The 12,500-nt window shown below is 33.7% G+C and overlaps 1 protein-coding gene across 1 annotated transcript; it reads left to right on the forward strand.

Annotated features, from left to right (window-relative positions):
* The first annotated feature begins 2,070 nt into the window (after positions 1-2,070).
* Positions 2,071-9,551, forward strand: LOC137646897 (monocarboxylate transporter 12-like). The gene is made up of 6 exons (XM_068379969.1): positions 2,071-2,208; positions 6,716-7,057; positions 7,271-7,541; positions 7,740-8,420; positions 8,703-8,894; positions 9,290-9,551. Exons 2-6 carry the CDS (start codon positions 6,719-6,721, stop codon positions 9,466-9,468), a joined length of 1,662 nt encoding a protein of 553 aa, XP_068236070.1. The 5' UTR covers positions 2,071-2,208; positions 6,716-6,718; the 3' UTR covers positions 9,469-9,551.
* Positions 9,552-12,500: the final 2,949 nt, after the last annotated feature.

Here is a 12,500-nt window from a genome sequence, read left to right on the forward strand (position 1 = left end):
TTCGTGGAAGCATTTTGTTCCCATGGCAATAACACATAAACTACGAGCTTAATGCCAAACTCAAACAACTCTACAGTGTGTTTGAATACGACTGAGTCACTAACATAGGTGATAACTTTGGTACAGAAAGAGTTATTTATTATGAGGTGTGAAAATGTCTAACAAGCTATAAAGAGAAATTTATTATAGTATGCGTTCGAAGACGATCGCGCATATTGTAATAAATCATTGTACAGAAAACGAGCTTCATTTCATCGTATACTTGACTAAATTATTTTCTTCCTCATATAATGACTGTTCTATTATGACAAGATTTTTTTATAGCAATAATATTCATCATCATCATCATCATCATCTCGTCCTACGCTTATTGACGCAAAGGGCCTCGGTTAGACTTCGCCAGTCGTCTCTATCTTCAGCTTTTAATCAAATACTTCTCCATTCATTTCCCACTTCACGCTTCATAGTCCTCAGCCATGTAGGTGTTAATTTAGAATGTAGCCCGTTAATTCATAAAAAAAAAAACCATCACCATACCATCGGCGATATTTTCTTTCAAGAACAAATATAGCAAATCCTTAATATACAAGTAAACATATATATTTCATTTTCAGGAGAGGTGAAACCCACCCTAAAATTCAATATAGTTTCAGAGAAAAGGCAATAGTGGGTTGTTTGAATTTATAAAGACTATTTTCAAATTCAACTATGTAATTATATATATGAATATATAAATACACATATAAAGATATATATACAAATACAGTTTATATATATATATATATATATGCCTATATATACACATACACACATATATATATATATATATATACATATATATATATATATATATATGGGTGTGTGTGTATATGCATAGGTATATGTATACGTATATACATATGTATATATATATACATATGTATATATACATACATACATATATATATATATATATATACACACACACAAAGAATATATTATCTCCTGTAAACTTATTGAGCCACTCCATATCAACTAATCAGGAAGAAAATTATAATTTTAATAATAAAGGAGCCATATGGGACGAGAAGAAAAATACAAAGTCCTTTTATATTCAAAGGACCTTGAATAACGCATTACATGTACGTTCGTCAGGAAAGCTATGTCAATTGATAAAAAAAAAAAAAAAAAAAAAAAAATTACCTGGAATCATTGAATCGGCGAGAATGAACTGTCAAAATTTATATCATAGACACATTTTACGATGAAACAACTTGTCTTCCAAGAAGCAAATCTCAAACACAGTAAAGCAACGCAACGCTTTATTATTTATCGATATGGTAAACATCTTGAATATATCATTCCACTTTTTTTGCTTTTCGATTTTTGTCTGTGGTTGGAATCTGATTTTTTTTTTTTGTTGAAATGTAGATCTTCAATAAACAAATATTTTTATAATAAGGGGTTATGCTCCATGAGTGACAAGTGTATAGTTTCAACTATACCAGTCTTCCTGACAATACAACGACTATCGAAATATTTCTTAGAAAATACAAACACGATTACTTAATAAATGTTCAGTATTACATTCCCCTTTCCCTAGTTTTATTACCATAAAGTTCTATTCTATGACATCCATCGCCAATTTCCCTTAAAAAAAATCAGCGCCATATTTATGAGCACACGGAGCTCAAAAAGGTCTTGGTTTCAATTTTCAATGTCCTTGAAGTTTCCTGCAACAATAATACAAGGCGTGAACTGCGAACTCCTGTGTTTCCCGGTCATTTTTTTTTTTTTCGATTCCATCCAAGTCAGAGCTACGAGAGCTCTTATTTGCATATTTTCTGGGACACCACAGGCGAGAAAAAAAATTTGGTTGCCGTCTGCCATATAAGAAAAAGCTCTTCTGTCATTAGGACTCTTGGCTCACTATGAGGTGCTAATCTGCCTTGGGAAACATGACATTTGTAGCCATAATCTTGGTCATTTTCTATGGGTGTAACGACTGAGTTGAAACATACACACACGTTCATAAACACCAACGTCTAGTTTTATTCTTAGACGAGAACGTGTTAGTAAGTCAGTGTGCAACTAGATGGCACTGTGATATGTGGCGAAGTTCCGGTGGAAAAGTGAATTTAGCTAATTTTAGACTCGCTCTAGTTGGCAAGTGACAATCCTCAACAAAGCCAGACCCATTATCCTACCAGGCCTTCGCATGGGCAAAAGGTGAGTTGATCTTGTAGATAAAATTGCTATACTTTACCTCCAAAGCAAAGCTATGTCGTCGACCTATCGACTTGTTCTAGCCTCTGGGTTGCCGGTCGGTCGGACGCAATTTGAGCATGCGCGTGTTTTGATTTTCGGGCCGCGTCAATGACGTAGTGTAACGTCATGAAACCGAAACATGTGCCAATTGAAACCTGTTAGATTCAGCTTTTGGTGTTGCATTGCTAAAATGTTAGCTTCTATCGATACATACCGACTGGTGATATCTTAGGGTAAAGTATTGATTTTCCTCGAGCGATACACTGATGATTTTCCATTTTCTGTGGCGCAGAAACTGTAATTTTGAGAAATTATCAGTTATAGAATACAACCAGCCAAAGTCTTCGACTTTAACAACCTTTGATTTTTTTCGTTCTCTCTCTGATCAACAAGTGACAATGTTTTTTTTTTTCTATATGATAAAACTGTATTTCTACAATCTTTGTGATATTATTATTATTATTATTATTATTATTATTATTATTATTATTATTATTATTATTAACAAGCTAAGCTACAACCCTAGTTGGAAAAGCAGGATGCTAGAAGACCTAAGACTTATCTTTACTGTTTTGAGTTATTTATTTTCTTTTGACCTCAGAATAAAGTCTACAATTCCAAAACTAGAATGCTAGAGCGTCCTCTATGTCATTCCTCAAAATGAAAAATAAATAAAAAGGTGATAAATAAAAAATGCAATTCTACCCGAAGAATAGAACAAATTGAAATATTACTACTGTATCATATTTGTTGGCAATGTAAGATATCATCTGGCTAAGTTTGTCCATTATATGAATTAGTGTATTATTTCATTATAAAGAGGGCAGACTAACAATATCCTCTGGAAACTTGGTATTCTCTCTCTCTCTCTCTCTCTCTCTCTCTCTCTCTCTCTCTCTCTCTCTAATAATAATAATAATAATAATTATAATGAGAATAATAATAAATGACAAAAATAACATTAATCCGGTATAATTACCTCATATAGTATAACAATATCCTCTGAAAACATTTTACCCTCTCTGTTGCTGTTTTCAGGTAAAGACGCAAGTAGTAATAATGATAATAATAATAGCTATTATTACCCCATACAGTATTTATATTTCGCAGTCTTGTTTACTATTGCGTGGGATTATCAGAACTGCTTTGTTAATTTCAATATGCTTTATAGTTCATCTACTTTTCAACATATCGGTACTGTTTTTTTTTTTTTCTGTCGAAGATCTTTCAGCAATATAATTAAAAATATGAAAGTATCGAACTGACCCTTACAGTATACTACAAAAAAATATACACAGGCACACTATTCTATCTTATTTCTATTCACCTTTTTTTTTTTTTTTTTTTAGTTTTTATAGTTTATATATGGAATATTCATTTTAATGTTGTTACCGTTTTCAAAATATTTCATATTGTAAATTTCCTTTCTTTCAGTTTCCTTATTTCCTTTCCTCACTGGGCTATTTTCCCTGTTGGAGCCCTCGGACTTATAGCATTCTGCTTTTCCAACTAGGGTTGTAGCTTAGCAAATAATAATAATAATAATAATAATAATAAACCGGGGTTTTGCGCTGCCCAGCTGTTAGGCGTTTAAAGGTCACTAACAAATGGCAGAGGCAAGGGACAGATATTACACCCATGGAAAAAAAATATTTTCTTAAATTTACAGTAAATGATAATGTACTTACTCCTAAATTCTAAGAGAGAGAGAGAGAGAGAGAGAGAGAGAGAGAGAGAGAGAGAGATTTATATATATATATATATATATATATATATATATATATATATATATATATATATATATACATACATAATATATATATGTATATATATGCATATATACATATATACATATTTATATATATAATATATATACATAGTTATATATATTATATATACTTATATTATATATATATATATATATTATATATATGTATATATATATATATATATAATATATATATACAGAGAGAGAGAGAGAGAGAGAGAGAGAGAGAGAGAGAGAGAGATTGATATTAATGATATCATATTGAACAGGACTGTATCATTATTACAGTACTATACCACATTGTTTACACACTGTACTGACCCTAATTATTTATCATAACTTTCTCATTTGTTAAAAAAATGGAAGAACTTTACACAAGATGAACTAGTATCAAGAAATGCGTACAAATCTACCCACACATTATTTGTATTTGACTCATTGATAAATCTTTATTAATTCCCATATCTTCTCCCTCTCGATTGAATGAGGACAGTTAACTAAACAGTGAGTGGTTGTGGGATCCTAGCATTGGAACTTGCAAATGGAAAGATATTAACTAATGAAAATTAATAAAAGAACTTCTAAGTACATAAAATATACATATAATCCGGACACAGAGTGGATCCTGTATATAATATATTTAAGTAAGATTTGACATTAGGAAATTAATTAAAAAACGTCTGTATCAACATAGTATATAAAGGTAACAATGACAATATTCTCTCTATTGTTAAAAAAAACACATTTAATTTTTGGGGTATGTGTTTAAAGTTTCAATGACAGTATGATGAAAAAACAACTTCTGCATCAACATAGTATATAAAGGCAACAATAACATTATTATCTCTTTCATTCTTAAAAAAACACATTTTTGGGGGATGTATAAAGTTTCAATGAAAGTATGATAAAAGAAAAACAAAATATCAGGATGGGTATAGAGTGGTAGGTTCTCTGACCTCTGGGTTAGGGCGAATGCTGCTGGCTAAATAAACCTTGATAAACATTGTGAATGACTAGTGTTTTTCGAATTAAATGTTTTTCGTTCACAGTGAAATTGAAGTTTTATTATAAAAGCGTTGTATAAATTTGGGTTGAAAAATTTATATAATGAATTTGAAATTAGAATATTTCTAATATTTGATAAATCTCTTATTTACTATTGTAAAATCCCACACAATTTTAGAAATAAAGTTTTTCAAATATATAAAATGATTAACATATCAAATTCCATCCATCATTATTTGTAGTGCGCGCAACAGAATAACAGATTTAGAGGAAAATATCCCTTGAATCTAAACCCAAAAGCATCTTTCAAGATGATAGAGAAGAGTTCCTAAACCCAAAAGCATCTTTCAAGATGATAGAGAGGAGTTCCTAAACCCAAAAGCATCTTTCAAGATGATAGAGAGGAGTTCCTAAACCCAAAAGCATCTTTCAAGATGAAAGAGAGGAGTTCCTAAACCCAAAAGCATCTTTCAAGGTAATGGAGAGGAGTTTCCTTTGGTGTGCGAGGATTAATCCCACATATTATGGTAATCTCTGACTCTCAAAGTAGTCTCTCTCTTTTACCAAATTATTAATTTTTTTTTATGAATTTCTCCATATAATTTCTTTACAATAGTATCTACTTGGTTGGCTACATATATATATATATATATATATATATATATATATATATATATATATATATATATATATATATAACATATATATATATATATATATATATATATATATATAAACTGCAAATGGGGAATCTTCTAATAAGTTGGGCTGACTGTATGAATATATGTATCATACAGTCATAGTGCACCTTATTTTGTTGCGGTGAGGAATCTGCTAATAAGTTGGGCTGACTGTATACACCACAATATGTAATAAGTATCATACAATCATAGTGTACTTTATTTCGTTGCAGATGGGAAATCTGAAAATAAGAAGGGCTGGCTATACTGTATATGTAAAATACAGTCATAGTGTACCTTATTCCATTGCAGGTGGGGAATCTGCTAACAAAGAGGGTTACTGTATATATGTATCATACAGTTATAGCTACTAATAAGGAGTATTGACTGTATATAAGTATCATACAGTTATAGCTACTAATAAGGAGTGTTGACTGTATATATGTATCATACAGTTATAGAGTACCTCATAACATTGCGGAGTTGGAATCTGCTAATAGTTGGACTGACTGTATATATAAATATATATTCATAGTCATAGTGCACCTTATTTCATTGCAGACAAGGAACTGCTAATCAGGAGGGATAACAGCGTATATGAATATACATATCATACAGTCATAGTGCACCTTATCTCGTTGCAGATGGGGAATCCGCTAATAAGGAGGGTTGCCTGTATATATAAATATATGCATCATAGTCATAGTGTACCTTATTTCATTGTAGATGGGAAATCTCCTAATAAGTTGGGCTGACTGCATATATGAGTGTATGTATCATACAGTCATAGTGGAGCGTATTTCGTTGCATGTGCAGAATCTACTTTTTAGAAGGGTTGACTGTATATATAAATATATGTATCATACAGTCATAGCGCACCTTATTTCGTTGCAGGTGGGAAATCTGCTATTAAGGAGGGCTGACTGTATACATGAATATATCGATCTCACAGTCATAGTCCACGTTATTTTATTGCTCTTTCATATGATAAATGTGAATAAAGTCTAATTTTCAGGTTATGGAATCAGAGACCTCGCAGAATGAAATAAAAGGAGACTTTGACGACATCAACCTATTACTGAACTCCGAGGAGACACCGGAGAGTCCCTCGACAGAGAAAGATCACCCCACAAGAAACCAGCAAGTGTTTCACAGGAGGAAACACTCGGAAAGTTGCAATGCTAATGGAGAACAAACCCCTACGGATGTTTTGCTGCTTCTTGAAGGAAAAGAAGAGAAGGAAAGAGAAAAGGTAGTGAAGAAACAAAGAAGGGACGAGGATAAGGAGGAGGAAGAGGAGCCAGTTCCTGATGGTGGGTGGGGATGGGTAGTCGTTTTTGGTGCTTCGCTGATAGTGGTAAGTTTGAGACTTGGTCTTCTAGAATTAAATAACCTTCTTGTAAAAAAAAGTAATGATTATGATGTATATAAAAAACATTTGTATCCTAACTAAACTAATTATCCAAAGTCCCCAACCAAATGTAAATGTGTTTAGCAGAACACTTATACAAAACCATTCTTGAGAAAACACCAATTCAAGCTAACAGAAGAAATTCCTTTATCGCACCAGGTCCTGGTTGACACGATGGGACAGTGCTTTGGCATCTTGTTTTCCACATTTCTCCTCGACCTCAACACTCCAGCTCTGGTCACCGCTTGGATCTTCAACCTTTACCAGTTCATCTACAACATGACTGGACCCATCCTGGGGCCACTTATAAATCAGTTTGGATGGAGGCCGCTGACAGTGGTTTTCTCTTTCATCTTTGCTATCGGAACAATAACCTCTGCATTTGTGGTATCACCTTATGTCCTCTTCTTTACTTACTCTCTTTTGGTAGGTAAGTAGCATGGAGCTTACATGAAATGGCTATGTTGTTTCTTTTTAGCTATCGATGACATTTTAGACTATTTTCTCCAAATTAATAATGTTCGCTATAAATCTTAGGTTTTAAGTACATAAAACAGAAAATACCAATAATAATTCAACTTCCTAAAAGTGAACAGAGTATATTTTTGATTGCTTAATTTCTTTCCAGGTTCCAGCAGTGGCATGTTGTCCAACATAAGCTACCTGATAGTACCACACTATTTCAAAAAGCGTCGAGGTTTGGCAAACGGTATAATCATGGCGTGGGACTGCGGAGGCCAGTTCATTGGCGCTCCGCTCATCAAAATTCTTCAAGACGAGTACACCTTCACAGGTGCCACACTCATTCTTGGTGGGGTCATTCTCCACTGTTGCATAGGAGCAGCTGTCTTTCATCCCGTCAAATGGCACGTGAAAGCTAAATGTCCAAAGCCAAACCAAAAGAAAGACGAGGAGCTTGATAGTCATGAACAAGGACAGGACTGTCAGAGAACAGCTGACGGTGAACCACGTGAGAAGATACAAAACTCAAGCAAGGAAAAAAACATTGTATTGCATTTGTTGTCATCTGTAGTTTCAGATCTAGCCATCTTGAAATCAGCCAAAGCTATCATTGTGGCTCTGACCACAACAGTGACTTTCAACGGATATCTTAACTTCCTGGCTTTCATGCCCTTTGCGATGCAGGAGGCCGGATTTCATTTAGGAGACGCAGCGACGTGCGTGTCCCTCTCGGCCATCTGCAACATCGTAACTCGACTTCTCATTGCTGCTTTTTCGGATACAAAGTTCTTCAACTTCAGAATCACCATGATGATTGGCAGCCTCTTAATCTCTGGCTCCATGTTGTGTAAGTTTTCTAGTTCTGTTTCTATCGAATTTCTGTAAATACACACTATTGACTTTCTGCATAATTATGGTAAGACTAAGAGTCAAGTTCACTAGCTATTTCTATTTTCAGTTCATATTAGTTTTAATGCCTTAAAATTATAAACCACAGATTCCACAAAAACATTTTCATAAAATACTTGATGACAAGATTGCCAGATTATCACAAGTAATAGTAAAATCAGATCTATAGTATAAAATAAACCTAACCCTTACACAATTCCTTTCCTTGGTTTCCAAACAGGTTTCACACTCGCCGATTCTTTAACGTTGGTAAAATTGTCGATGGCTGCCTGGGGTTGTGGCGTTGGATCCTACAACGGGATCTTTAACCTCGTCATGATTCATTATATGGGATTAGATGCCTTCATACCGATGTTTGGGGCGTCCCTCTTCATGACTGGATTCGGTTACCTTGCTGTAGGTCCCCTTGCAGGTACGTAGCAACCCCATCTATAACTGTAAATATCTTTTTTATATTATGTCTTATATACATATCTTCATCATGTAGTTATGACGCATGGGGTAAGTGACTCCTAAATGTTATGGTAAAAAATAAAGTACATCAGTTGAAATCAAACCATCCCTTTCTCCATATTTCATAGAATCAAAGAATATAATGGTCAATATTCACGAATTAGCTAAAAATATAACAACAATGATAGTACTTTCTTTGTGCCTGTTTACCTATTACAATCTAGAGAGAGAGAGAGAGAGAGAGAGAGAGAGAGAGAGAGAGAGAGAGAGAGAGAGAGAGAGAGAGAGAGAGAGAGAGAGAGAGAGAATCTTAATTTATGCCAAATGGTGTCATGATAAATATTCTCCTTTCAGGTTACATCCGCGACGTTACCGGAAATTATTCGCATTGTATCTGGGTTCTCACCGGAGTCTCTTTTTCCAGCTTTCTCTTGTGGCTTTTGATGCCATTAGCCCAAGCTTTCGATCTCAAGCAGGAGAAGAAGAAGAGAAGGAGGCAAGACGAAAACACCGATGTGCCTTTGAACCTCTGATATTGTGTTTCTGTGCCGATACAAACTGTTTTTATAGATACAGACTGTTTTTTATAGATACAAACTGTTTTTATAGATACAGACTGTTTTTTATAGATACAAACTGTTTTATAAATACAGACTGTTTTCATAGATACAAACTGTTTTTATAGATACAAACAGTTTTTATAGATACAGACTGTTTTAATAAATACAGACTGTTTTAATAAATACAGACTGTTTTAATAGATACAAACTGTTGTATATACAAGTTTTTATTCTTTTGATATTGCCTGGACTGACCGTTCAAGCCGAGATGAAATTATATGCAACTAACTTAAGTACAGGGTTAGAGTTCTCTTGCTTGAAGGTGCATTCGGGCACACTATTCAATCTTATTTCTCTTCCTCCTGTATTGTTAAGTTTTTATGATTTATATAGGAAATATCTATTTTAATGTTAATGTTCTTAAAATATTTTGTTTTTCCTTGTTTCCTTTCCTCACTGGTCTATTTTCCCTGTTGGAGGCCCAGGACTTATAGCATCCTGCTTCTCCAACTAGGTTTGTAACTTAGCAAGTAATAATAATAATATCTAGTTATCCATGTATGATATTAAGGCCTCACTAAGGCTCAGATTCCACTTCAAGTTATTGAAAGGGACCATTCTCACAGTGCATTATTCTATGTATCTGTTTTATTCCTCATGTGTTTTAACGTTGTTTCTTCCTTTATTTCTCTCTTTCTGGTTTTCCTGGCTGCATTCTTGCTTCTTCATGTCCCATCATCACTGTTGTTTACAAACAACTTTAGCTGGCTTCCCCTCACAATTCTTCCACCCCCATTTACCAACTTGCTGCATAAAAGTATGATGAGTTTGCGTTTCTTTCAGTGATAAAATGCATTTCATATCTATGAAAGGGCATATTTTCAGTAAATTATAAGTTATGTCAAATTGTGAATTTGCGCATTCGCTGATAATTTCGTTATTTAAAACATCAGCTTTCTTCTTATATAATACATAAAACTTGGCATATGCCAAATAGCAAGACATACATGGTCAATTTCTTCATAGAATCTAATCTACGCGTAATCTCTTTAATGAAAGCTGATAATTTCAGAGGCCAGGGGTCAGAGGACGTGTAAGACCATGGGGATTTCTTCTAGTAGTTTCAATTGATACGGATTTGGCTTCTTGAAAAACCTCTCTATCACAAGTATCATAATCTTAGAATGTCAATTGTGTAAATATACGTCGCCATTTCCATAATTCCATTATTCCTTTTTCCAATTTCATAGGGTCAGGGGTCAGAGGACGTGTAAGACCATGGGGATTTCTTCTAGCAATTTCAATAGGTACGGGTTTGGCTTCTTAAAAACACTTTCTGTAAGAAGTACCATGATCTTGGAATGTCAATAATCTAAAACCATGAATAATGTCGCCATTTCCATTACGGCATTTTCTATCTCCGGTGGCCTAATTAGGGATTTACATCTAACCGGATCTGAACCCTTCTCTACAAAGCCCAGCTTTAAACATTTATATGTATTTAACTTATTATTATCATTACTATTTCCAGCTAAGTTACAACCCTAGTTGGAAAAGCGTGACGCTATGAGCCCAAGGGCTCCAACAGTGAAAAGTAGCCCATTGAGGAAAGGAAACTAGGGAATATACTACAAGTAATAAAAATAAAAAAAAATATTTCAAGATCATTAACAACATTAAATTAGATCTATCCTATATAACCTATAATAACTTCATAAAAACAAAAGGAAAAGATAGAAATATCGTGTCCGAGTGTACTCTCAAGCAAGAGATATATATCAGCTTTGTCCATGTTTAATAAGGAATTTCCTCTTGAAACTTTAATAAAATTTTCTAGAACTAAATACAAGTTACCGGCATCATATATACCGCTCATTTTATTTGACCTAAAAACCCATTCAGAACAAACTTCATTAAGAAATCAATTATTAAAAAGCACGATCTCAATTCTATGTGTTGACAAACAGCTAATCGAAGGATGAGTTATCTGGGTTGCTTAATTCTATGGCCTCAATTTATACGTAGCTCTATGATAATCAGTTCGGGTTCTGGTCATATATGTGGTGGCAATGGTATCCTTTAGGTAGGTCTACTCATTTCTGTTCTTCCTCAACAATATTCTGTTCAGGCATAAAGTAAGTTAGGCACAATAACTATATAAGTAGTTAAGCAACTAAATCTTTTAAAACATTCTGTGTGTTTACTACCAAAAACTTCCTTAATTGGCAAAAAGGTTTTTTTTTCTGACACAGTGACTCCTTTCAACAAAATTAGAACAACAATAATTGCCTGTAATGTTTAGGATTTCCCTAATCGACTACACCATGTACTATCAGCAGAATAAAATCTTGGGTATCAAACATGTTTTTAAGTTAGAAAATACTATAAAATTTCTTTATAAATCGTAAGTTTTATAGATTGACGATTCTGTATTTCGTAATAAAATGTTATGACCAATGTGAGGGGCATTCTTTTTCCTTTATTAAGAAAATATTCATGTATAAAGTTACTTAAAATATCATTTACTTGGATAGTTGGAAGACCCAGGCCTACGTGGCTGACTATGAAGCGCGAAGTAGGAGATAATGAATGGAGAACTATTGATTTAAAAGCTCAAGACGGAGACGACTGGGGAAATCTAACCGATGCTCTTTGCGTCAATAGGCGTGGGAGATGATGATGATGCTGATGATGATGATGATGATAATGTCCATGAGGTAAATACATGTGTTAGAAAAGTAAAAGGGTTTGGTGAAGGTCAAAGTTCAAATAGGAATTTAACCTAGGGAATAACTTTCAAACTATACAATATAGAAACTTTATATTCAGGTTGTATACTCCACAAATACAACTGATGTCCAGATTGAGGTTAAGGTCAAACTCGGGGACATGCACAGACGTCATAGGTCATATATGAATAAGCTATTTCCATGTGGATTCAGTTTCTCAAATAGATCTTGTCCAATTACGATCGATTGTAAGGGGACTTATTTTGATGATGAAAA

The sequence above is a fragment of the Palaemon carinicauda genome, chromosome 9 (assembly GCF_036898095.1).
Source record: "Palaemon carinicauda isolate YSFRI2023 chromosome 9, ASM3689809v2, whole genome shotgun sequence".
Lineage (NCBI taxonomy): Eukaryota > Metazoa > Arthropoda > Malacostraca > Decapoda > Palaemonidae > Palaemon > Palaemon carinicauda.

Bases quoted from the DNA above. Each gene is read 5' to 3' on its own strand.
- LOC137646897 (XM_068379969.1), top strand. From the start codon at position 6,719: ATGGAATCAGAGACCTCGCAGAATGAAATAAAAGGAGACTTTGACGAC. The intron at 7,542-7,739 runs GTAAGTAGCATG...ATTTCTTTCCAG, and splicing joins TACTTACTCTCTTTTGGTAG to GTTCCAGCAGTGGCATGTTG. The intron at 8,421-8,702 runs GTAAGTTTTCTA...GTTTCCAAACAG, and splicing joins AATCTCTGGCTCCATGTTGT to GTTTCACACTCGCCGATTCT.